The sequence below is a fragment of the Protopterus annectens genome, chromosome 4.part0 (genome assembly GCF_019279795.1).
Source record: "Protopterus annectens isolate FY-2018-M chromosome 4.part0, PAN1.0, whole genome shotgun sequence".
Lineage (NCBI taxonomy): Eukaryota > Metazoa > Chordata > Ceratodontiformes > Protopteridae > Protopterus > Protopterus annectens.
Genome location: NC_056733.1, coordinates 579,626,155 through 579,653,887, shown reverse-complemented (window position 1 = coordinate 579,653,887; position 27,733 = coordinate 579,626,155). Strand labels below are relative to the sequence as shown.

Sequence of the window (27,733 nt, the reverse complement as noted above, 5' to 3'; positions counted from 1 at the left end):
TGTTCCACATTTTGCCTGTTTGTCACACATTGTCAGGATCTGTGTTCCACATTGACCTCACCTGCGGTGGTATGTAAGCAGAAAGCACGGAAATTAATCATATGGTTATATTTTTTTAATATAAATGTTAAATTTAAGCAAGCAGTTGAATGGAATAAAAAATAACAGAAATTGATGACTAATAAATAATCTCATTGAAGACGCTCTGAATAATACCATTCAGACTAAAAATGATTGGAAAACGCTATACTTTAGGTATGCAACTCCGTTTGTGGTCCCGTAGTTTGGCAAACACGCCCGAGTCTTGAACTGCCCTTGAAATATTGCTATATGCCTTCCAAAGCCAAGCACCTGTAAAAATATTATTTTAACTTTTGTATCAAACGGCGCATGTCCTTGCCAAAACCTCGTTCGCTCCTAACTCATCTCAAGACAAATTGTATGCCAGGAAGAGTTAAGGGATTGAGATTTTCGGTAAAGAAAACGTGTTAGCAAGCTGTTTATATACTAGGTAATGGCGATGCTGACGGTAACTCCGCCTCGTACTACTTCTGCACCAAATTGGTTTCTTCGCGCTTTTGGAAGGTTTGTTTAGTCACAATAAAGTTACACAGTTTGATGTTAAAAAGAAAATCCAAGGCTGGTCGATTTGTGCGGAATTTGAAGATGGCTGGAGCTCAGAGCTTCCTTTGTGCGATTTAATTTGCGGTTGTGGTTGACATACCCGAGTAATTATGGTTATCACCTGTATCTGTTTATGTAACTAATGTAAGATAGTTCCTATTTGGATCCTACGAAAAACGGCAAATGTCCTGAGATTTTAAGATAAAAATGTTTTATAAAGCGATGTGTAAAACAATTATTTTGGATTCGGAATTAATTAATATGCAATGAAACAAAAGAAGCCGATGAAATTCTATAAAAATGAACTTCAGTTTTGGCAACAAAGAGAAGCCCTCTTCTCTCAGCTGGCTGCGGGTGTGAATTTTCCCGTAAACGTAGACGTTTTGTTACAAACAGCAATACTTCTAACTCTTGAAAACATAGTTACCGTAAATATATCATTTGAATGCTGCTACCCCACTATTGGCTTTTGAAAGTTGCTAGTTTTTACCTTTATTTACGTTTGTGGTATGATTATGTTGATACCGTGTATTTTAAGATTCAGAGATATTATGTAGACATTTTGGCAGCGTATCGTTTTTTACTTCTGTAATAAGTCAGTGATAACATACACAAGGTGCGGTGTAAATGGAACCAGAAAGCATTCTGTTCTACAGCTTTTTTATATCATACTATGGTCATGGTTGAACTGTGTGTGTGTATGTAAGTGTACTTAAAATGTATGGTTCGTACATCTTCAAATATGTAGCTGTTTTTGTAGTAATTTGGTGTGTATAAAACATATTTTGCGATATTAAATACAACTATGTAATGGCATTTTATTATTTTAAGAGAACCTGTCGAAAACTAAGTGACTAGTCTTCACGGGTCAACATTTGGAGAAATTACAGTGTTTTTAAATATGGGATAAGGCAGTAGTAGTACGATGTGCGAGTACACCACTGGAATTTTTGGCTACATTTCTAACCAGAATAAAAAGACTCTGGCATGTATTTCCTGAGGTAAATAAAAGTTTGCAATTGTATTGATTGCCATTAGTTATGGATGGACTGAAAACCAAATATCAGGAATGTCACAGCAAAATTTTGAACTAAAGTTAGGGATTCCCATATTTTGAGATGGATGAGTTTGAGTAAATAACAGATTAACCATATGGACATACAGTAACCACCATTGTAGCCTGAGACACAAGGGGAATAGATGGCAATGGGGAAAGGACATATACTCTGAGTATTTTGATTCTTCATAGTCCTCGACCCCCCTTGTCCCATTTTTTACTTTGGGTCTGATGTCAACTGTCCCCATCCCTCATTTCCGTGCCACTTTTCTACCTTCTTTGACAGTCATGTCGGTCATAGGTCTTCCCTCACACATTCTATCTTTGCTGGATAGACTCGTTTCCTATTGCCTTCTTTCTGTCTTTCTCAAATCCGTTACATCAGACTTCTGCCCCTCCTGCACATGTGTTCGAACCAGTGTAATTTGTTGTCTTCTTCAGCTGGAGATACTTTGGCTTTCTGCTATGATACCTTTACTAAGTTTCATTCCATGTGCCTTGAGTTTTGCATTCCATTTCCATGTCATTTGCTGATGTTCTTGTTCAGAGACTGCCAGTATTGTTACATCATCTGCATACAGTAGCTTTGTTCATCTATCCCTCTCACACCTGTTTGCTATTGTTGTAGTCTGTCACCAGTATGAACAACAGTAGGCTCTAAAATGAACCATAGGGCACTCCCACTGGGAGCCAGTGTAATCCCAAAAACTGTTCATACTTGTGTTATTGGATCCTTACTATAGCCTGTCCTAAGTCTGTCAGTGTTTTTAGGACTTTGAGCCATCACAAGGCTGCCCAAATCAGCTTTCTTGGGACCTTGCCATATGCCTTCTCCAGGTCTAGAAATGCCCAGTTGGACTCTTTCATCATCTGTAGCTACTTCTCAACTATGTCTCACTGCAAATATTGGAATGGTTGTGCTGCATCCTCATGTGAATCTGAACTGCCCATCAGCCATGTTACTTTCTGCTACTCTGTGTTAATCACATTACTGTCAGTGTGACAGGTGTGTGATACCTCTAGTGCCGAAAGTTCTGAATGTCCCATTTATTCTTGTGTTCTGGCACTAGAATGTTTATTTTCAAGTCATCAGGCATATGTTTTTTCTCAATATTGTGACGCCCGTGCACTGGCCCAGTAATCGGGGAGCCTCAATCCTCACCACTAGCACCAGTGAGGGGCGTCCACATTGGGAAGGATAACAAGTACACACACCGTAAAGTACAATTCCCTTAAGAGCACGCAGAGATCACAGTCAGTCTGGAGCTGATTTCTCCCTTTCTCGCCAGATCCTCAATAAGACTCCCCAGTGGCACAGCTATAGGGTACAGATCTCAGCCTAGTGATCAAACTAAAACCTCCACCACCCTCTGTCCAGCCAGTGCTTCGTGTCCCTACCCAAGTAGCTGGCGCACACACACAGACACACACACTTTAAGATATAAGTTATATACAAACACATAGACACTCCTGGGGAAGGCTGGCACATATTCTCCAGCTATGCCCCTTCCTGCTAGTTTATAAGGTAGTACCAGCTGCCACCAACCACTAATATCAGCTACTAATAAGGCCCTTACCAAAGGGTGTTGATTATTACTGTGCAATATTATTATCCAATCAGTGTGATGAACAGCCAGGCTTATTTGGAGTGGCTTTGTACAGTATCACTATATCCATGCAATGTACTCTAGAGCTTACATTATCTCTACACAAAACAGCCACAGTTGAAAGGTTTAAAATATTTAATAATAAATAAAAACACACAAATCTTCTCAATTCAACACAGTACTAGTCAGTAGTTCAGAAATCACAGGAAAATGCTTAAAATAATACTGTAGAATAGTCTGACATAAATGTAGAGAACATCTAGTCTAACTTTTCTATTTATCTCTTAAGAGAAACACTAAAAGTCTAAGATCTTACTTGCATACAGACAGACCAAAGCAAGTACTGGTGAGTGGTCAGTTCTGAAGACAACTGTAAAATGCTTTGATTGTCTCTCTGGGAAAGTCTTAAAAATAATACATCACTGCTGACTCATTTTAGATTACATTATTCTTCTCTGGTTCTCAGGCTAACAGAAACTCAGTTATAACATTTCTTTGATCTTGCACCTGGCCAGAAAACTACAGCAATAAAATACATTATATATGTAAAATCTAGCAATTAACTCTGGTCTCAAAACAATAGAGGTCCAGCCATTATATCCAAGCCTTGAGATCACATACAATGCTTGAGTTATCAGCTTGGTTACATTTTTGAAGTTCAACATTTAACACCGTTTTCTTACATTTTAAGAGGACAAACCTGTGGAGTATATTTATATTTACAGTGATGCAGAATTATCTATGAAATTTTATCTAGCTAGGCTGGCAGCCTTCACATATCTTTCCTCCAGCCCCCAAAGAACTCAAGCTAGTTTTTCAAGTGACCCTTGAGAAACGTTTCTTGAGAGGGTTAGGTCTGAGTATACCTTACCCAATTCCCTGTCTTGAGAGCTCATCTGCGTTGGCATTGCTAACCCCACTGCACTTCTGCACTGATGTATATGCTTGCAACCCTATGCTCCATCTTAGCAACTTGGCATTTTGCTGGCTGGCTTGGTTTAACCATGTTTAGGGGATTGTGATCTGTAACTACAGTGAATTTTCTTCCATACAGATAGGGCTGAAGTTTCTGCGGTGTCCACATTATGGCTAGACATTTATTTTCTACAGCTGCATAGCATTTCTCCCTGGGTTGAAGCCTGTGACTGAGATAAACCACTGGGTACTCTTACACCCCTCACCCCATGATTCGAAGCATCCACCAGCACAACAAATTCTTTGCTGTAATCTGGACTGGCTAACATGGGTCCTCCCAAAGCTTCTTTAAGCTCACATGCTGGGGTCCACACTACCTTATTTGGCCAGTTTTCCTGGTCAGATCTGTGTGGGGAGCAGCTATGGTACTATAAGTGGGGACAAACTTTCTGTAGTATCCTGCTGTCCCTAAGAATGTCCTCACCCACTTTTTGGTAACAGGTGCGGGCCATGCCTGAATGGCTTCCACTTTGGCAGGTTTTGGCCTGATCTTACCACTCGCCACTCTGTCCCAGGTAGGAGACCTCTGCCATACCCACCTGACATTTGCTGCACTTAATGGTCAACCATGCCCTCTGTAGTCTGCCCAGCACCTCCGTGACATGTTGAAGGTGCTCTTGCCAGGAATGGCTGTAGGTGGCAATATCATCTCAGGTAAGCAAGGGCAAACCCTCCTGCTTCTGCTAGGATATGTTCTACCAGCCTCTGGAAAGTCACTGTGGCAGTTTTCATCCCAAAGGGCATCTTTGTGAAATCATACAAGCCAAAAGGAGTCTCAAAGGCTGATCTCTTTCTCTGTCTCACACTGGCAGTCAAGGGCACCTGCCAGTAACTCTTGGTAAGATCAGTGGTGGTAAAATACTTGGCCCCACCCAGCTGCTCTAGGGCCTCATCTGTCCTAGGGATGGGATAAGCGGTTGACTCTGTGTGACTATTTAATTTCCTGTAGTCCACACAGAACCTGGTGCTGCCATCATTCTTTGGCACCAGCACCAAGGGGAGGCCCAGGGACTGTTGAATTACCCCTAGTTCCAACATCTCCTGTTATCTCCTTCCTCAGAGTCTGTTTGATTCTCTCGAGCCACCCTATAAGGGGCCTGCCTAATAGGCCTTTGGGGTCCTGTATCCACCTGGTGCTGACCAGGTGGGTGCACCCAGGTTTCCCAGTGAACATGTCCCCAGACTCCTGTAACACTGCTCAGATTTCTTGAACCTGGGTAGGAGATAGCTGCTGGGACATTGCTACCCCTTCCACTGAGGTGTCAGCCAAAGCCTCACTGAGGAGATCACTCACCAGATCTCCCTCAGACTCCTCCTGCAATCCAATGCAAATACTGAGCACAAAGGCCCCCCTATCATGGTCAGGTTTCATCATGTTAACATGGTACAATTTGTGCCCCTGCCTAGCAGTTCTACCAGGTAGTTAACATCACTTGCATTGCTTACCACCTTGTAGGGTCCCTCCCAGGTTGCTTGCAGCTTGTTGTGACCGACAGGAATGAGAGCATTTACCTGCTGCCCTACAGCATACTCTCTAGCTCGAGCATTCCTGTCATACTAGAACTTTTTCTGTTGTTGGGTTTCTGCCAGGTTTTCCTGGGCTAAGCCAATGAGTTCCTTGAGCCTTGTCATGAGGTTTAAGACATATGCCACAACAGGCTCCTTGTGGGGTTCACACTCACCTTCCCCACTCATCATGAATTAAATCTAGCGGCCCTCTCACCCTATGCCCATACAGCAACTCAAAGGTTGAAAACCCTGTGGATTCCTGGGGAACCTTTCTGTAAGCAAACGGATGGGGCAGATATTTGTCCCACTCCCTCTTAAACTGGTCTGCAAATGCCCATAGCATGGACTTGATTTGTAGAGTTTAACCTCTATACAAGACCATTAGTCTGGGGATGTTAGGGGGTGGTCTTCAGGTGCTTCACCCCACAGTACTTCCACAGACAAGCCAGCAGGTCAGACATGAAATTGGCACCTCTGTCGGTCAGTATTTCTTTTGGGAAACCTATCCTGCTGAAAATCTCTAACAAAGCATTTGCTGCCACCTTTTCTGCCTCAATAGAGGACAAAGCCACTGCCTCATGGTATCTTGTAGTGTAATCCACTACCACTAGAATATACTTTTTTCCTGTGGAACGTGGGGTACTCGGAGGCCCCACAATATCCATAGCTACCCTCTGAAATGGCTCCTCAATCACAGGCAAAGGCATCAAAGGAGCTCTCACCTTGTCTCCTGACTTGCCTACCTTTTGGCACTGCTCACAGATCCTGCAAAACCCTGTTATATTTCTGGAAATTCCAGGCCATTAGAAGTTCTTCATAATACATTTCTTTGTACATTTTATGCCCATATGACCTGCAAAGGGAGTATCATGGGCTATGGCTAGAAGTGTCAGATGGTAGGCTCTAGGTACTACCAACTGCTGTATTCTCTCACCTTCTAGCCTTCCCTCAAGGGTCCACTCTCTATGCATTAACCCTTTGTCCCAGTATACAGATTCCCCCTTCCCTTGAGAATCAAGTGCCTCACTAGCTTCCTGCCTCAGGCCTTGTAATATAGGGTCTGAGAGCTGAGCCTGTCTCAACTCTCTCTCTGTAACCCTTCCCAGATCTTCTTCCACAGTAAGTCTGTCATCCTCTGCCAGTGGTGCCTCACTGTCAGCCTGGTTACTACTACTTACTTCTACCTTTGCAGTCACTCTGTCCAAGGGAACATCAGTCCCACAAGCAGCGGTGGCTCTCAATCACACTCACTGCTACAGAGTAGCTCTCTCACTGCTACAGAGTAGCTCCCTCCCTGAAGCAACCACCTCACCAGTCCTGGTTGCATGTACATGGTCTATCTGGGTCTCCCCCAGGCTACCAGACCCACATGCTTGGCTTGAAGCCTGACTGTGTGTAACTACATTTAACACACAGTACTGAGACAACCTACTATTGGCATTTTGTCCTTCCCACTTAATGGCTCTCTCACCTTTTGTTCCCCACCTTGCCTCCACGGACATCTATATGCCACATGGCCCCACTGGTTGCATTCAAAACATTTAACCCTAGGTCCTGGATGTGTACCTGGACTAATGGCTTCCCCTACTACTGGCATATTCTGTTGGGGCAGTCCTGACTACCCACCATGGGTTCCTGTAAACCCATGAGCAGTACTGTGGGTCCCTTCCCTGTGCAGGGATACCCCACTTGCTAGGTATAGGTCTCCATTCTTCCCCAACTCATCTGAAGTAGCACATTGTCTATCAGCTAACCAGATCCTCATGTCCTCAGGCAATGTGCTAAGGGCTTGTTCTCTCACCAAAAGGTCTGCCAGCCCGTCAGAAGTGGTGACCTGATATCCACTCACCCACCTACGAAAATAAGTGCTCAGTTCAGCAACATATTCGCGCACACTTTCTTTTGCCTTGTGTCTTATGCTCATGAAACTTTTTCCTATAAGTTTCAGGTGTTAGCTTAAAAAATTCTAACAGACAATTCTTAGCAGTATAATTTAAGAAATCATTGTCTGACAGTTTGGAAAGTACATTTACAGCTTTACCATGGAGTAAGGGGGTCAGGAACCATACCCAGAGCCTTTGGTCAACATCATACTGTTTACATACCCTTTCAAACATATGAATGAAACTCAAAATTATCCCCCTTTGTAAACTGCATAAGAAATTTACTGACCATTTGTGCTTCTGGGGACTGGTTATTCCCTTCCAGTCTCCTTTTCATTCTGTCTCTTCTTTTTCTCAGCTTCCAGGCATAGCAGTTTCTCATTCTCCTCAGCCTGTAGATGTGTCAGCCTCTCTGCTGCTTCTGTTTCCAAACACCTGGACTCCAACTCAAGTCTTTTTAGCTCCAGATGGATTTTTAAGTCCTCTGCAGAAAGGCTGAGCTGTCCATTCTCTGAGTGTTGAACATCTCCATGGCCAGTCTGATCGCCCTCCTTATTGCTGTTTTCTGATGCAGCTGTGACCAAAGCTGCAATTATGTCTGCCTTAGTCAGGTTTCCATGCACCAGTCCATTAGCCTGGTACATCTCAGCCAACTAGCTCCTTGTCAACTTGCCATACTCCTCTGCTGACATGCTTGCCTGCTCTCTAACTGACTAAACTAACAAAAGAAGTAAAACAGTTGTGATCTGAACCCTGAATATTCACTGCGTGGCTTATTTAGAGTACAAAACACCTTCAGTGATCACTGTACACAAGCTACAGGAATTCATTATCCACACCACTACAAGCCAATTGACAGCCAATTAATATGTGGTGTGGATATCCCACCACTGCCAGCCAATTAGTATGTGATGTGGATATCCCACCACTGCCAACCAATTTGACACCCATGCAATGGCCCAGTAATCAAGGAGCCTCAATCCTCACCACCAGCACCAGTGAGGGGCATCCACATTGGGAAGGATAACAAGTACACACACAGTAAAGTACAATTAAGAGCACACAGAGATCAGTCTATCTGGGGCTGGTTTCTCCCTTTCTCTCCAGATCCTCAATACGACTCCCCAGTGGCACAGCTATAGGGTACAGATCACAGCCTAGTGGTAGAGCTGAAACCTCCAGCGCCCTCTCTGTCTAACCAGTGCTTTGTGTCCCTGCCTTAGTAGCTGACACACACACACTTACTTTAAGATATGAATTGTATATAAAGGGACACTCCTGGGGAAGGCTGGTACAGGTTCTCCAGCTATGCACCCTTCCTGCCAGTCTATAAGGTAGTACCAGCTGCCACCAGCCACTGATATCAGCTACTAATAAGGCTTTTACCAAAGGGTGTCCAATTATAACTGTGCAATATTATCCAATTAGTAAGTGTGACAAACAGCCAGGCTTATTTGGAGTGGCTTTGTACAGTATCACTATATACATGCAATGTACTCTAGAGCTTAAATTATCTCTACATAAAACAGGCACAGTTGAAAGGTTTAAAATATTTAATAATAAATACACAAGACAAATCTTCTCAGTTCAACACAGTGCTAGTCAGTAGTTCAGAAATCACAGGAACATGCTTAAAATAATACTGTAGAATAGTCTGACATAAATATAGAAAACAACTAGTCTAAACTTACAGTTTTCTGTCTATTTCTTAAAAGAAGTACTAAAGTCTAAGATCCTACTGACATACAGACAGAGCAAAGCAAGTGCTGGTGAATGGTCAGTTCTGAAGACAACTGCAAAATGCTTAGATTCTCTCTCTCTGAGAAAGCCTTAAAAATACATCATTGCTGACTCATTTTAGATTCATTTCTGGTTCCCAGGCTAACAGAAACCGATTGTTAACGTTTCTTTGATCTTGCACCTGGCCAGGAAACTACAGCAATAAAACATTTTTGAAGTTCAACATTTAACAGTTTTCTTACATTTTAAGAGGACAAGCCTGTGGATTATTTTATTTGCTTATTTTACATTTGTTAACCGGGTTAGTCTGACTGAGCTTTTGGCTCATTTTCAGCAGAGACCCGGGGAGAAAAGCTCCTCTGGACTAGAAAACAATTTATTAAATTTTAGTAATGTAATAGTAACAATCAGCTATAGGATCTTACAAGCAGAGACTTGGAGAGAAAAAAAAGCTCATCAGGCAATTAAATTATACAGAGTATTAACAATTGGCAGACAAGTATGTGAGTTGTTACAAAGAAGGTTTTAAACAATTAGCAGAAGAAAATGTGACTAGTTACAATATTATTTTAGCTGCTTAGAGCAAAATGAGTTAATAGTTAGGCAGATGCTTATTTAAAGTGGGTAGGATCCAGTTGTTTAGGAGTTTGGAAACTAGAAAGGAAAGTAGGAATGGCTAGTAGGAGATGTAGGGGAGGTAGAGTATAGGAGACAGGCTAGACAGGTAGGTTGTTTTGAGACTGTAAGAATCGAGTGGTTGGAGATAGAGGAAGGGAAGAGGTAGAAGAGGCAGGGGAATAGTGTTGGAGATACACTGAGTGAGGTGGTGAAATAGGAAAAAGGATGGTTGGCTACAGTGTCAAGACCATTGTGTTTTTAGGTATTTCCTTGTGGCTAATTTGAAACTTTTGCTATGCTGGAGGGATTTTATTTCCAAAGGGAGTTGGTTCCAGGATATAGCTGGGTTATAGTTATAGAGAAGACAGCCTATTTTGGTTTTGAGTTTGTAGGTGTCTAATAATTCTTGATTTGAGCTGCGTAGCATCCTAGCAGGGGAATATTTGGATATGATAGTGGAGAGGCTGGGGCAGAAGGAGGGTGGATAGAGTGGATGATTTGTAGTTGGTATAGTTGGAGCAGCTGAGGGAATTCTAGCCAGTCTAGTTGCTGTATTGCTAAGCAGTGGTGTGACTTGTAGGTTTGGTTAGCTGCAAATCTGGCGATCATATTATAGGTAGTTTCAAGCTTGGAAATAAGTGTAGAATTTAGGTTTGTGAATATGTGGCAGCTGTACAGGAGTGTTGGGAGTAATAAAGCCTGGGAGAGAGTTATTCGGGCAATGTTAGTTAAGTATTTCTTGCTACGGAAAGGTGTCCAAGTTTCTGATGAGTTCTTTTTTACTGAGTTAGTAATATGGAGATCAAACTTAAGCTGATCATCTATTGTAACACCTAGCAATTTAGTACTAGATTCAGCTGAGATGATAGTGTTGTTGCAGGATAACATGGTAAATGTACTTTTTGAGTGTGGTGATGTTTTTAGGGAGGAAGAGTAGGAGCTTTTTTTTTTTTTTTTTTTAAGTATTAGTTTATCACTAAGCCAAGTCTCAGTGGTGTGGAAGGATGCCTGGGTAGTTGAGTGGAGGTCAGTTGGGTTGTCAGCAATGGTTATAACAGTTGTCATCAGCATATTGCACAAGAGATGACTGGGGGACAAGAGGAGTAGAGCAAGTTGGTGAAAATATTAGAGCAGTGGTCCAAGTATGGACCCTTGGGAGACTCCCATTTGTACAGTGAGAGGGGAGGATAGTGCAGAGAGCCATTTAACTGATTGCTGGTGGGTTGAGAGATAGCTGAAGAACCAGGCGACAGGGAGAGAGAAATGTAAGTTAATGACTTTATCTAGGAGGCGTGGGTGAGAGACATTGTCAAAGGCTTTAGAAAGGTCAAGGAATAGGCATGAGACAAGTTTATTGTTATCACGAGCTAGGGAGACTATGTTGATGAATGATATGAGTGCAGTAGTTGTACTATGCTTGGAATGGAAACCATGCTGTGTGAGTGTGAGAAGGTTTTCCTGGTGAAGGTAATGCATTACCTGCTTGTGAATACATTTCTCTAGGATTTTTGAGAATGGAGAGAGTATGGCAATTGGTCTGAAGTTGGATATGTCTGAGGAGTTGCCCCCTTTGTGAATGAAATTCTTCCACACTTATTATATTCATATTTGCAATGATATAGAATTATCTATAAAATTCTATCTAGCTAGGCTGGCAGCCTTCACATATCTTCACACATATTACTATGAGTACCCCCTGGAGATGTTTCTCCAATAGCTAGCCTAACATCTTGATCATATCTGCTGTGACCTAGCCTGCTGCTTTCTCTGACTATATTTCCTTAGTGCTGCTCTTACTGCTTCTAGGGTGGGCTCTTCTTTCATTGTATGCTTTGTCTGGGACAGTATAGCTTCTGTGGGGTTTTCATCATTCAGAATCTTTTGAAGTAATCCTTCCAGCTATGTTTGACTTGTGGACTGGTGAGCAGGTTGTTGCTGACATATCTTACAAAGGATGTATGATTATTTTTCTCTCTTTCTGCTTTGCAACCTAGTAGGGTTTCTTTGTGCCATTTGCTGAGTCACTTTTCAGAAGCTTGTACCTCTGATCCCTTATTCTTTGTTATTGCAGCTGCTGTGTTAGCTTCTTTGTTAGTTAGCCAGTATTCATTCTTGATCTGGTCTACCCTTTCTTTCTCCCAAATTTTTCCTGCATTCCTCCTTTCTTTTAAGGCTTCCTGAACTTCTGCATTCCACTCCAAGCTTTTCTAATGTACCTTATTTCCATACCTGCCTTAGATGCATATCAGTTCTGTACTCCTCAGACATGTGTTTTGAGGTGCTGCTATTCTTCTTCTTCATCTCCACCTATTTCCTGTTCTTCCTGAGGACCAAGAGCCCTGAATATTTCCTTGAACTCTTGTGCTTTCTCTCCAGCCAACATCCAGGTCATCAGCATAGTCTTGACCTTGGAGCTTTCTCTGACTACTGCTTGCAGCTGATTGTGGCAACCAGTGATTTATGATGTGGGCTAACTGTTTCACTGGGAATGACTTTGCAGTCACTGATTCTACCCCATTGTCCTTTCCTTATTAGGGGGAAGGTTACCTGATTTGCATGTTGGCCACTTTTATACGTGACTTTATAACTGTCTCTTGCTGAACCATTTGTTGGCCACTATGAAGCCGTTTGCCATGTAGAAGTCTAGAATGGCCTTTCCTCCTTTATTCCTGTTGCTCTCCCCCCCTCCCCAGTAGACTTAGGCAAACCTCCTATCCTTCTCTGTCTGTCCAGTTATGTGCATTGAGGTCCCACTCCCCCATTATTAACATCAGCTCATCCTGCATCTGCTGCCTGAATTCATTATTTTCCTTGTTTTCACAAGCCTGCTGTTGAGTATAATCTGAGGTCATGAATACTGCCCTATTCTTACACTGGAATCTGAATGGTATGGGTCTGGTATTGTTGTTCACGACAGCCCTGTCTTCTGAACCCTTTCCCTCAACACAGTTCTCACACCATTTTTAGTTTGCCCTCAACCCTCATAGCAGACTTTGCTGCATTGCATGAATATTTGGGGCTGCTGCTTCATTTTATGAAAGAAGTTGGTAGTTGTATTGGCCTGATTAGTTCCCTCCCAAGGCCTGTCCTGTGAGCACATCTGATGATTTATTATTTTAATGCCTTAACTACTTAAGTTCATAGGTAGGTACTAGGCTATTGGCCCTAGGGCCTATATAAGCCTATCCAAAAGGTACCCTGGCTTTCGCCACCCAAGAAAATTATTTTCCTGTGCCACTGTCAAGCAGATCCACAGAAGTGATCCCCGGGGCGAATTTCCTATCTCCCATCCATCCAATCATCAAAATTTTTCTTGAAGAGTGCTAATGAGGATCTTTGTTTGATATATATAGGTAGTTTGTTCTAGAGAATGGGAAGCCTCTGGGACAGGAATCTATCCCTCCAGCATGTTCTGTTTATTGTGGTGACAAGGTTTAGATCCCTTGAGTGTGTAGCTCGGAGGGATTGGGATTTCTTTAAGTGGAGCATGTCCAAAAGCTCTGGGTTTGACTTAGCTTTGTATGTTAGTCATAGATCACATCTGAGTAGGCGATATGCGATGGAGTAAAGCGCAGTTTTTTGAGACTGTCTGTGTAGGGCATCTGTTTGAGGCAGGTAATACTCTTTGTGAGGTATTTCTGCAGCCTTTCCAGTTGTTGTAGATGTCTTGTAAGGTACATACCAAAAGGGGCATTGTACTTTACTTTATAATTGGTCTAATGTGTGACAAGTAGAGGGGAACAATGACCTCTTTTTTTCCTGGATGAGAAACCTTTTGTGATGAGGTGTGCCATATAGAAGGATTTCCTGACTACTGTGGCGATGTGATGATCAAAGGAGAGACTACTTTACCATTCATTTGTACTGATTTGGCAGTCTAGTCTATTTGATAGTTTTAATTGGCATAATGTGCAATAAATGTGCATCTGTGATAATTTCACTCTGACTCAAATGTCTGTGTTTGTTGTTCGAGGGTAACTATGAGCATTTTTAATTCCCTCCTCAGGCAATGGCCTTCATGTGCTATAGCTATGTTCCTCCTCTCATGAAGAAGGAAAAAAAGTGGGTCTGTATTATATTAGCAAAAATACTTTTAAGCAAATGCAAAAACACCGACACGTATTGCGCGAACCGCGATTATGCCGAATGTACTAAATCATGAAATTCAAAAAGCCGAAGTGTCATGGTTGGCCCGTCTGTGGTATAGCTCCGTAAGGTAAGTGTGTGATAGTTATGGACCTTAGGGTTAGGGTGCGGGTTAAGGTAAGTGCATAAATAGGTAATGTATGTAAGGTTTTTAGTGTAGGATTAGAAGTAGGGTTTTGGTGCTTTACTTTAGGGTTAGAAGTAGGGTTTTGATTAGCGTATGTATGTGGTTTATTTATTTTGTTTGGGTAGGCAGTATGTAGTGGGAGGTGGAGTTGGCTGACTATAGGGATTCGACTTTTTGTATTTCGCGGTTTAGTATGTTCGGCATATTCACCGTTCACGCAATATGTGTTGGTGTTTTTGCATTCGCTTAAAAGGATTTTCGCTAATATAATACAGACCCCAAAAAAGTGACATTGTCCAATGAATAAAGCACTGGGTAATAAACCTGTTAATCCATAGTATTTTATCTCGAAGATTTTGGTCCCTGATTCTAATATTGGCTGGGATATTCATCTTTCAAAGATACAGGTGTTTCAGGACAGTTGGTTGTGGTAATGGGGTGGTAGGCAAAACTGAGATCTGGATACAGCTTCCAGTCTTTCTTGGTAACTCAGGGTCTTCAGGCCTGTGATACTTTTGGTTAGGAACCTTTAGAGTCTTAACATGTTTAGTGAAAAATATCCCAAAGGGGGCATTGTACTTTTATAAATTGACCTAATCATTGCTGAGCATTAGAGAGTGATTACTTCTTTAGACCTTAATAATGTATTCCTTTGACAGTTAGCTGGGCTAAGTAAAATAATTTCCTGATAACCATGCCACATGTTGGTCAAAAGAGATGGAGCATTTTTGTTTTATAGTGGTATGTTGTCTATGTAGTATGATGAGAAGAGAAGTTGTGTACCAAAAGTGATGACCCTTTCTGTTAAGTATTTAGTTTAAGCCCACTTTTAGTATGCCAAGAATTTACAAGAGTCAGTGTTCACTTTGGAGGGTTTGGGTACATCTCCCAGTTTGCAGTCTTCTACGAACGTTATTAGCCATAGGTCCTGCTCTGTGCTTTGGAGACACCAGCAGAAAATACCAAAAAGGAGAAGTCCCAGAAATCTTCCAAGATGGCTACATAGTGTATAACAGCTTAATTTTAGCTCTAACAGTATGAAAACAGGAACTCGGCAGAGAAAGCCAGTGGACTTGTATTTCTGGGTAATTTCAGTAACTGGCAAGTAAGTGCATTGCCTGGATGGCAGAAAAAAAAAGAAAAAAGGACCTGAAAGAAAATTGGCTACAAAAGGTGAGGAAAAACACTGACTGGGAAGTACTGCAGCTGTTAAGCAAAAAGCAGTGTAAGCTCGAGACATGACATCCAGTAACCTAGACAAAAGTAAGGCAACTGCACACACACCTGACAAAACACTGATGGAGTTTATCAATTCAAAAAACAAAAGGTTGGAAGAAATGGAAGAAGCTTTAAACGGATAATCAGATGTGGTGATAAAATTGCAAAAATCGGAGGCCGAAATGAAGAAATGGCTGGTTGAATATGAGATTGCTCAGGAAGAGATATTTCAAAAATAATAGAATTAGAGGACAGAGCATGTAGGGCAAACCTGAGATTTTCTGCTGTACTAGAGAAGCTGGAAGGAGCAGACTGTATTCATTTTATGAAAGCACAAATAAGCAACTGGATTGGTATTCTACAGCAGGAGTTATTAAATGAAATGGGCACATTGTGTGTATGACTCAAAACTGGCTATGAGACAGCAACCTAGATGCAGTCCTACCAACAGAAGGAGTTGATTCTGACAAAATTGTGTCAGAAGGACAAAGTACTAAAAGTGGGAGACAGCAGAGTGTTTGTGGAGAATGATTACGCTCTGTGCACCAGACAGAAGAGGAGTATATTTATTCCACTGTTCTGGGAATGTCAAGAAACCGGCTTGAGATTCAAACTGCTGCAACTGGGTATCTTCAAAATATTCTTTCCTGGAGGGACAAAATCCTCTTTTTTTTTTTTTTTTTTTTTTTTGATGCAGTACATGCTAAGGAGGAAATACAAAAAAATGTCCAACAAAAACGTGAGCTGTGAAACGGGAGATTTTGCTGCTTATTCTTCTGGTAATAAAGACCGCCGACTATGCCAGTGAAACCTTTTCCAATGTTTCAATGAGTGGCACAGTGGTGCAGCCGATAGCTTTGTCTCCTACCAGCAAGTAATTCTCCAGTTCGATTATTGGCTGGGGTGCCCTCTGTGCTGAGTCTGCATGTCTTCCTGCATTCATGTGGGTTTCCTCCCACATTCCAAAGATCTGCTTCTGGAGGTTTCTTCCCGGGCCTCTGCTGGAAATGGGCTGTGTCCCATTTGTACTTTCTTGGTAAATAATGTTAAATAAATTAAATGGAAAATGCTTGAGAGAAGGAAAAAAGCACAGGAGTTGACAAGCAAAATCAAGAGCACATTGGAAATGAAGTAGAGACAGGATTTGGGAGATGGAGATGAACAGAAATAAAACCAGCAACTTGAAAATGGACAAATGTGAGATTACAATGCAATAATTATATTTGTGAAACATGACAGAACACGAAAATCTGGAAATATTGGACTTTTTTGACTTGGTTAAACTTGTAGGGGACTCTAAAGCATATGCCCTTCATTGTGTCAGCAATGTTTGGAAAAGTACCTAGGAGGGGGAAGATGTGGGAGAAACTGTAAGTAAAACAATTTATATGAAAAAATATAATTTTATAGTGCATGATTTCTTGGCATGGTATAACATTTTCATAGTTTTTTAAAAGTGTAATGGGGATATTAATGTAAACAGGTACTCCTGTTTGTTTTTCTTTATCCATTATCTCTCCTTACTCAGTTTTAAGAAATATAGTCACTGCAATGTTTAAAAACAACTCTGGTCAAAAAGTGCATGACAAAAAAAAAATGCTGTACTTTTCCTCATTCTTGCATAGGAGAATGACTAGATTAAGGCCCTTAGGTTGATGTAGCAACAAGGTTTAAGAGAAAGCAAGTAGATGAAAAACAATACTGACTATTATAAAGCTTTTTATCAAATAAATGTATGCCTAGTTGCAACTCTGTATCTGGTCACCATGTCTCTATGCAGACCATCTTATAAAGAGAAATAGCTAGAAGGTAATGAGTTTTGAAAGTATTAAAGCATTTTCCAGCTGGGAGAGCTGTAAATATAAAAGAAAACCAGATGGCACTTAAAATACAGGCTGTACCATGCATCTTAGCATGGATAACCTTTCTTTGTAGGTTAATCCAAGTCTGAGTGTGGCTGCCAGTTTGGGAGACACGTTCTTATTAGGAGGCTAATAATTCAATATTTGAATGTGTACATAGTTTTTTGTGTTAGTATTAAGGTAATAGATTTTGGGAGGTGTTGGTGTTTGTCTTTTAGTTTGATGGCTTTTAATAAACAAAAAGTTTTGTAAGATGTGAAATAGGCTCAAATGGATATGACGAGACAAATGTATAAAATATCAACCTGCCAAACAGTTATGCATGTAATACAAAAGCTGGAACTAGACATTTAACAAAAAGGCTGTTACACATAAAAGGTGGGGTGGGAATAATAACTTTTAACACACTGATGCTTTCTGTAATGTCTTTAATGTCCGTGGTATTACAGATAAATACAGAAAAGAGTAGTGAGCTACATTAAAATGTAGAGTGAAATAGCTATGCTACAGGAGACGCACTCGAAAAGAACTGAACATATGAATTTGATAAAGGCTTTCAGGAGGATTATTCAGTGGAATACCAGGGACAAAAGGAAATAACTCCTTTTAATTGCAAGAGGAGCTCCAATGGTGATAGAAGAAGATAAAAAAGATAATGGTAGATTTGTAGTACTAAGAGACTACTGGCAAGGAAGGAGGATTACACTGGCATGTATTTATATTCAGCCTAAAACTGTTATAATGGAGCTTAAGAAAATTCTGGGAGAAATAATCAGCTTTCAGCAAGGAATTTTGCTTATAGGCATGGACTGGAATTTGATTTGCAGCAGTAAATGTGTGTGAGGGGCCTAGAAGGGAAAATATAACAAAGGGGGTAGACTTTTGAAGAAAGTTATGAAAATGTTTGGCATGGAAGATGTGAATTCAGTGCTAAGAATTCGGAGTGAATTTACATATTATTCCCCAAGATACAAAAACTGGGATAGGCTGGACATAATTTTACATTTCACAGCAACATGTACATTTAATTGAAGGTCTTGATACACACCCAGTAACTATTTCAGATCATGTGCCAGTAATTACTAGAATAAAAACACAGGCTTATGAAATAAAAGTGAGACACTGGCACTTTCCCACCTATCTGTTGAAAAGATATGAATTTAAAGAATGGGTAGTAGAAATTATTCAGGAGCAATGTAGAGGAGTTAGACATTTTTAAAATATAGCTAGGGAATAGAATAAAAATTAAAATGGAGTTTAAAAATAGGTGGAAAAGAAAGGGAGATATGGTTAATAAGTGACAATAATTATTTAGTGGGGCTGACAGATGTAAAGTATTGCAGAACAGAGGGAATTTTACAGAAAATGATGAGGAGCAGCTGTAGAATGCTAAACAGAAAATAAGGGATTACCTCTGTAATATGCATGAGTTTGGGCAGATTGCTGTTAAGCAACTGTTTTTAATAATAACTCTAGAGCACAAAAACTTTTAGCACACTGACTCATGCAACAGAAAGTCGAAAAGGTTGTTGCCAAGCTTAGGGAGCCTAAAACAAGGAAGATAAGAGATCCTGTAGAGATAACAATATTTTGGAAATTTTGTGAAAGTCTGTATAAGGCAGAGAAATATGGAAACGAAGAAAAGGTTCAAATGGAAATGTTTATGGAAGAATTAAATATGCTAAGTTTAGAGGTAGATGAGACTCCATTGCTAGCAGTTAGGACTAGAGGAAAGAAGATAAAAATTGTGATGCATAAACCAATCCACAGCAAAATCCCCAGGAATAGGTGGTATTCCTGTGAAAGGTTGGAAGCTGGGAGAGAAAAAAACTGGTATAGATTTGGAAGGTTTTGTTTACAATATTAAAAAAAAAAAAACATCAACATCCTGAAAGAAAATGGTGGTAGCTGTAATGCTTAAGGAGGGTAAAGACCCATCAGATCTAGCTTCATATAGATATATTTCACTACTAAACCATGATTAATAAAGTGTTTGTCTATAATGGCTAAAAGAATGGTATAAATTATGCCAACATTGATAGAGATGGACCAAATTGATTTTGTGGAGGAAAGCAAACATTTGACAACATTAACAGAACATTGATGATCTAGAGGGAAGTAGAATGTAAGAAAATGCCACTGTTACTGGTGGGTCTTGATGCAGAGAAGGCATTTGACAGAGTAAGCTGGGACATTGAGCAGGGCAATGGAAGCTTTTATATTCCCTGATAAAATTATAAGGTTGATTAGAAGGACAGATGAGGGATTGGAGGTGAAAATTAAAGTAGGTGGGTTACTCTCTGATAATTTCTACATGAGCAAAGTAACCAGGCTTGGATGTCCTCTCTCCCCTTTATTTGCATTATATTTAGAACCATTGGCAAAGAAAATAAGGAACTCAGAAATTCAATGATATAACTGGTATGGTAGTCAAGAAAATCTGGCACTATTTGCAGATGATATTATTTTATACCTGATAAAACCAGAAAAAAGACGTTTCAGTGTTGTGGAACATTTTGAGACAGTTTCATATCTTTTCAGGATACAAAATTAATGAAGCTAAAACAAAGGCAATAGCTGTAAATTATGTGCTCGCATACAAATCGGTTCAGCAATAACCATATTTATTGGGATATTTTAAAATGTAAGTATTTAGGTGTATGGATTAAAAATGATTCATTGTGGCAGCTAAGGGTATGTGGGAAGAGGCTAATCAAAGGATAATACGAAAACTGAGAAATTGGAAACTCTTGTTACATGGATATGGCTAGTAAGAATCAGTTAATGTTTTTAGTCCCTTTAGTCTTGTACACAGGTCAGGCATATTTTTATCAGCCAGAGGAGAATTTGTGGATAGCAATTAATAAAGAGCTGAATGATTTTATCTGGGAGGGGAAGACTGTAAGAGTCAAGTGGGATAAGCTGATTCTTCCAATAGAACAAAGTGGATTAGGATTACCTGATTTGAAGGGGTATTTCAGTGCTACATAGTACAAGCAGAAACCTATAATTCAAAGTGGAAAGGGATGAAGATGAAACAGGGGGAAGATCAAGAAACAAGGAGAGACTGGGAATTTGGATGCAGAGAATAACCATACTTGTATAGAATATTATATTCATAAAGTAACCAAGTATTCAAAGAGCTAAGCCAATGTGGGAATGGAGATAAGAGATTCTGCCAATAGGGATATCTGCATTTAGGGATGCAGACAATAGGCAAGAGGGGACTGGAATTTATTGAAGAAAACTGGCAAAGGAACCTAGGTACTGGCAGCAAATAACTAGACAGGAAAAAGTAATAGAATGGGAACATGTCAAGAATTTATTTGGACTGCAGGTTAGAGATTGCCTTCCCTATTGAGGATTGATGTCAGAGTATAGGCGAAGAGAAAGAAATGGGGGGTCCTAAATGCAAGACCAGCACTGATGGAGTTTTTATAGAGTCTAGAACAGAAGCTGCTGTTAAACAAAGGAATAATTAGAGCATAATAAAATATTGCATGATAACTACAAGTATCAAATCTGAGAATGTTAGGATTGGGAAGAGAGACCGGACAAGAAGAAACAGTGGGGGATATGTGTATGTCTCCCAAATATGCAACAAAAATGTAAAAGATTTAGGATTTGTGCATAGAAATGTTTACATGGGGTATAAAACTATCTATTTAGACTCCAGAGAATATTTCCTCAGTTATATAAGAAACGGAGATGTGATGGGTAAAGAAATAGGTAAATGGGAACATATTTTTATGGGAGTATAATGAGTTGGCAGACTTTTTAAAGATTCATTGCAGGCTTGTCTCTATCATAGGTAATGGGCGAGCAAACTGGTGTAACTAGGGAAATTATTTTTCTGAGCTAAGATACAGAATTGGATTTGCCTAAACATAATGCTTTTCTGAGTCTTAATTATGGTAGCCACCAACAAACCGTTACTAGAAAATGGAAATCAAAGTCAAAACTAACTGTACTAGAAGCATTAAATATAGTAACATAGAAAACACCTGGCATTGGCTCTTTAGAAAAGGGTAGGAACAAATTATATGGAAAAAAGGGAATTTTGGGAACAATACACACAGGGGAGGACTGAGGTTTAAAATAAGGCAGGTTTTAAATGAGCTGTGTAATGTTATTAATATTAAATTATTTAAATGATTAATAAATATTTATTTAATTTTACTATTAAATTATTATTATTAAAATATGTGGCTCCCATGCACTGGCCCAGCAATCAAGGAGCCTCAATCCTCACCACTAACACCGGTGAGGGAAGTCCATATAGGGAAAGGATAATAAATACACTCACAGTAAAGTACAATTTCCCTTAAGAGCACACAGAGATCACAGTCAGTCTGGGGCTGGTTTCTCCCTTTCTCTCCAGGTCCCCAATAAGACTCCCCACTGGCACAGCTATAGGGTCCAGATCTCAGCCTAGTGGGCAAGCTAAAACGTCCAGCACCCTCTCTGTCCAACCAGTGCTTTGTGTCCCTGCCCAAGTAACTGACACACACACACACACACACACACACACACACACACACACACACTTTGAGATGAGAGTTTATACAACCACTCCGCCACCCCTGGGGAAGGCTGGCACAGGTTCTCCAGCTGTGCCCCTTTTACAAAGACTATATGGCAGAAATCACTGCCACCACTCAGCTATTGTTTATCAGCTACTCAAAGGCCCTTATGAAAGGGTGTCCAATTATCTGTGCAATATTATCCAAATGGTAAGTGCGACTGAACAGTCAAGACTTATTTGGTATAGTATCACTGTATACATGCAGTGTACTCTTAGAGCTTAAATTATCTATACACAAAACAGCCAGTTGAAAGGTTTAAAAATATTTAATAATAAATAGTAAAAACACAAGACAATACATCTTACTACACAGTGATAGTCAAGAGTTCAGAGATCACAGGGAAATGTTTAAAATAATGCAGTAGAAAAGTTCTGACATTACAGAAAAACAAACTAGTCTAATCTTCCTACTTCCTAGCAATATCTAAGAGAAAACACAGTTCTAAAATCCTACTTACATACAGACACAGGTAGAGTGGTGAGTTGGACACTTTTTTTTAAGAATAAGGGTGATGTGCACAGCTGTTGTAACTACAGAGGGATAAAACTGATCAGTCACAGCTTGAAGTTATAGGAAAGAGTAGTGTAAGCTAGGTTAAGAAGGGAGGTGATGATTAGTGATTAGCAGTATGCTTTCATGTCAGGAAAGAGCACTACAGATGCGATGTTTGCTCTGAGTGTGTTGATGGAAAAGTACAGAGAAGGTCAGGAGGAGTTGCATTGTGTCTTTGTGGACTTGGAGAAAGCATATGACAGGGTGCCCAGAGAGGAGTTGTGGTATTGTATGAGGAAGCCGGGAGTGGCAGAGAAGTATGTAAGAGTGGTACAAGATATGTACAAGGGTAGTGTTGACAGCAGTGAGGTGTACGGTGGGAGTGACGGATGCGTTTACGGTGGAGATGGAATTACATCAAGGATCAGCTCTGAGCCCTTTCTTATTTGCAGTGGTGATGGACAGGTTGACAGATGAGATCAGACAGGAGTCCCCGTGGACTATGGTGTTTCTAGATGACATTGTGATCTGTAGTGAGAGTAGGGAGCAGGTTGGGGAGATCTGGAGAGGTGGAGATGTGTTCTAGGAATGAGAGGGATGAAAGTCAGCAGGACTAAGACAGAATATATGTGTGTGAATGAGAGGGAGGATAGAAAAATGGTGAGGATGAGAGGGAGGATTGAGGAATGGTGAGGATGCAGAGAGTAGAGTTGGCAAAGGTGGATGAGTTTAAGTACTTGGGATCAACAGTTCAGAGTAATGGCAAGTGTGGAAGAGAGGTGAAGAAGAGTGTACAGGCAGGATGGAGTGAGTGGAGAAGTGTCAGGAGTGATTTGTGAGAGACTAGTACCAGTAAGAGTGAAAGGGAAGGTCTACAAGAGGGTAGTGAGACCAGCTATGTTATATGGGTTGGAGACAGTGGCATTGATAAAATGTCAAAGGATAAAATATACTTTAAAATGATCAAAACACAGAAGGTTCAGGTTAAGGCACTTTAATCTTGCAGCAAGGAGACAAAAACGTGCTAATACAGAGTTTGTCTAACCAGAAACAGGAAATACTTTCATTTTTATACATTCTTAAACTGGTTATGTCCTACCATGCTGACGTAACAGATTACCACCTTTTTCATCATCATCTGATGACCATCTTTCCCATGAATTTCTGCTGATTTATCAATTTTTATGTGAAACTTCCTGAGGAAAACAACATGGCCTTGATTACTCCCAGTTAGATACATGTTATGTTGTCATTCAAGATACTATGGCTAATTCAAGCACAATGCTAGCAGTTCATTTCTCTAATAATCCTTTTTGTCTACTTTATCTCTAAGTTACTATAGCTGCACAAGTTCCCATCCTTCGAACAGAGCTGTTTGTCTAAAATCATTACATTTATAAAATAAGGCATTGTTCATTCATTCGCTTCTGACCTAGCAGATAAACACCTGCTTCTCAAGTACATTTCCAAAAGGCATAAACATGGATATTGCTGTGCTAGCAATTACTAGGTCAGAGGGCAACTTGCAAGTTTCAGAAAGCATACTGCAGTTTTCAAAAAGCATCTTTTTCAGTCTCATATGAAACTCAATTTGTATAAAATACAGTGTATGAAAAATAGAATGAAAAGTCTATTAAAATACTTGGTTATTAATTGGCATTAAGCATACACACATTAATACATATTTTTCTAACATTTCCCTCCTGTTAATACTTTTTTTATTCTATTTTCAAAAAAAGAATAAACAGTTTGCTTCTTTTCCTAACCTCTTCCATTCAGGATTTGCACTTAAAGTCATTCAGTTTAAACTTTTATGAAAGTGTTTCGCATTCTAGCAGCTCTTCACATTCAGTACTTTGATACATAGTCTCAGATACGGATATATCTATGAATTCTTTGACTAATCTCTTCATGCAGGGGATTCCACAACAAATACAAACTCCTATTAGGAGCAATCCTACCCCAATGGTGATCAATATGTTCATAAAAATGAAGCCCCCTCCCCCCCAAATGCATTCTGGAAAAAGTCTGTCGGAGGGTTTGCGCCTGGCTTGGTCATGGCCGACACTTGCTGAATCACCTCGAGATGATCGTTAATTTCATGCTGATGGTCAGGAATAAACGCACAGCATTCTTCTTTGATTAAAGCGCAAGTCCCACCCCTCGCCGCTAGGGTGAAGTCAAGAGCCATTCGGTTTTGGAGCACTACAGTTCTCATGGCATTCAGTTCATCAGTTATCAGTTCAAGAGCAGAAAAAGTCGCATTACTCATTACTTCGAGAAGTTTTGACAGTTTTTGCAGCTCCCATATTGATTTAACTGCGCCATATGCAGGTAATATACCTGCCCAGGATATAACAGCATCACTCAAGTCCATGTGCACAAGTTTGTTTCCCACATCACGATGGTCTTTCCAGCCCACTTCAATTCGTCCCACTGGATTCTCAGGTTTCTTAATAGTCATTTTGGTTACGTCTCGAGTATTTTGAATATTTCCCTGAGGCAAAACTGCAGTGTGTCGGATGGCCGGAACCAGGTACCCCAAAAAACAACTGCCAGACCAATTCTCAGGTAACCATTTATATGCTTTTTTTACCACACACAAAATAACAGTCCTCTACCTTAGTTATTACTTTGTTACGAAATGACTGCCCTGCATGAAACATTTTCGTATCTATTACAGATAACTGTTTAAAAAGTACAGGATTGCATTGTACCTGATCGAGTCTTATGCATAGATTTCAAAAATGAGTCATAATCTGTACTACAAGATCCGCTCAAATCATTTAGTTTTCTATAACATTTATACTGTACTGTAACATTATACTTGCTCCATCCCACTTGGATGGTATCATTTTTGTAAAAACATACAATTCCTTTTTGTGTCACAGGCAAATACAGTGCTACTTTATCATGTGCTTTAATAGCAACTGTGTCAAAAAACAGATTTTCCCAGGTCTCATTGACCCCTAGGGGGATAGCAGTCATCAATAAACCCCCGTATGCTGTTGGTATGGCCGTACAGACCCAGCAGTTCGAAACATTAAAAGTCTCAGCGTACACACGTGTAATTGCCTGATAAGTGTTAAAGTTCAGATGCCAGTCTATGTTAGGTTCATTACATCTAATCAGTTCAACTTTTGTGGCAGGAAAAAGGAGTGGCCACAACAAAAAGAACAGTGTGATTAGTATTGCAATAAAAACGATCATACAAGTTTTCTGAGGTTGCTCAATGTCTCTATTCACTCTGTACCTGGCCATTTTGTTCTTGTTGTACAACAGTAACAGAGTTTTTGTCCAATTCAAAGTTCTTAACCAGTTTACAGTGCGTCAAATGAATCCAGGAAGCTCGCTCTGCGATCTTGACTGCAGTGGGTGTCAACAGTAGTACCTGGTACGGACCTTCCCACTTCGGAGAACTCCAATTCATTCGTTTCACAATCTTCACCCAGACTCGGGTGCCTGGGGCTACTGGTGCTTCCGATTTCAGTTGCTCTTTATCTGAAACAGAATTTAACTGCAAAAGTTTGTTATTCAAAAATCGCCTCATATACCCTGCAAGTGAACTGTCAGCCTCCTGTTCAGAGGTTTCCACTGAGGTGTACAATATGCCCTCCCAAATAAAGTTTCAAAAGGAGTTAATCCCTTTGCATTTGGAACAGTTCTCATGCTCAACAGTGCTAAAGGCAAACAGTGCACCCAGTTCTTCTGTGTTTCAGTCATCCTCTTCCTAAGCTTATTCTTCAACACCCCATTATGCCTCTCTACTAAACCCGCAGATTGGGGGTGGTAAGCACAGTGGTTCTTTAACGATATCCCAAAATAGCGACCAAGTTGCTGAACCATTTGGTTCACAAAATGCGTACCGTTATCACTATAAATCTTTTCTGGTATACCAAATCTGGGTATAATTTCTTTAACAAGGACCTTTGCAACAGTAGCTGCATCTGGATTTTTAGTTGGAAAAGCTTCTACCCATTTGGAAAACCTATCTATAATGACAAGGCAATATTTATTATTCTCACATTTATTCAATTCTATGAAATCCATACAAATAGTATGGAACAGATACGGTGGTGTAGGAAAACTCCCTTGCTTAGGCTTCAATGCCCCTTGTGCATGATGCTTGTTACAAACATGGCATGCTGCACAAATATTTTTTTGTATAATTTGTAAATCCGTAGGTTGTAAACACTCGATTCACTAACTGTACCATCCCCCCTGTTGAGACATGGCTCTGCCCATGGCTCAACAACGCTGCATATCTAAACAAATTAGATGGCAAAATCGGTTTCTTCTCCTTGGAGATGTACAGTCCCTTTTCAAGGATTGCTCCTCGTTTTATCCACTTCTGTTTTTCTATATTTGTAGTAAGTGTCTGCATTGTTTTTAACATTTCTAAATCCAAAATCTCAGAGGGTTGTAATTCCTCACTCAAATGAAAAGTTTCTGTGGCTGAAGCTGCCTGCTTCGCAGCTGTATCAGCCCGTGCATTACCTTTTGAAATTCTGTCCTGTTGTTTCGTATGAGCTATGCATTTGCAAATAGCTACTTTTTTAGGTAACTGAATTGAATCTAACAAATCTGAAATAAATTGCGCATGATTGATCTGTTTACCAGTAGATGTGATCATTCCTTTATTTTTCCACTGCTGCGCAAAAACATGTACAGTAGAAAAAGCATACTGACTGTCAGTATAAATGTTCACTTTCTTACCTTTTGCTAAGGTGCATGCCCTTGTCAAGGCAATCAATTCTGCCGCTTGTGCAGATAAGTTGTGCGGTAAAGATTTTGCTTCTAAAGTTTCAGTATCAGAGATGACTGCATACCCCACTAGGTTCTGTCCTGTAGGACCCCTCCTGCATGAGCTGTCCACATAGTATGTCACCTCGGCATCATCCAAGGGAACATCCGTAAGGTCTTGTCTAGGTAATGTCTTTTGCTCAATCTCCTGCAAGCAGCAGTGTGGTTTGCCATCCACAGGGGTTGGGAGCAAGGTTGACGGATTCAAAGTTGTGCATCGTTCAATTGTCATATGAGGTTGGCTCAACAGTATGGTCATACAGGAAAGATGTCTATCCGGAGAAAGATATGCTACTTTTTCTTGCAATAAAATAATTGCAACTGCATGAGGCACTCTCAGTGTGAGAGGGTGGAATAGCACTACTGAGGCCGAAGCCTGCACTGCCATTGCAGCTGCAACTACTGCTTGTACACAGTGGGGCAGGGACCATGCCACTGGGTCTAACTGTGATGAATAGTAAGCTATGGGGCGTTGCTTGTCCCCAT

General features: G+C 40.4%; 1 protein-coding gene across 1 annotated transcript in view; it reads left to right on the top strand.

Annotated features, from left to right (window-relative positions):
• Nucleotides 1-245: 245 nt before the first annotated feature.
• LOC122799448 (aldehyde dehydrogenase family 3 member B1-like) overlaps nucleotides 246-27,733 on the top strand; it is a 589,363-nt gene continuing 561,875 nt past the window's right edge. Inside the window, exon 1 of the mRNA XM_044068509.1 lies at nucleotides 246-585. Coding sequence (XP_043924444.1) covers nucleotides 515-585 — 71 coding nt within the window. The 5' untranslated portion in view covers nucleotides 246-514. The remainder of the gene's footprint in view (nucleotides 586-27,733) is intronic.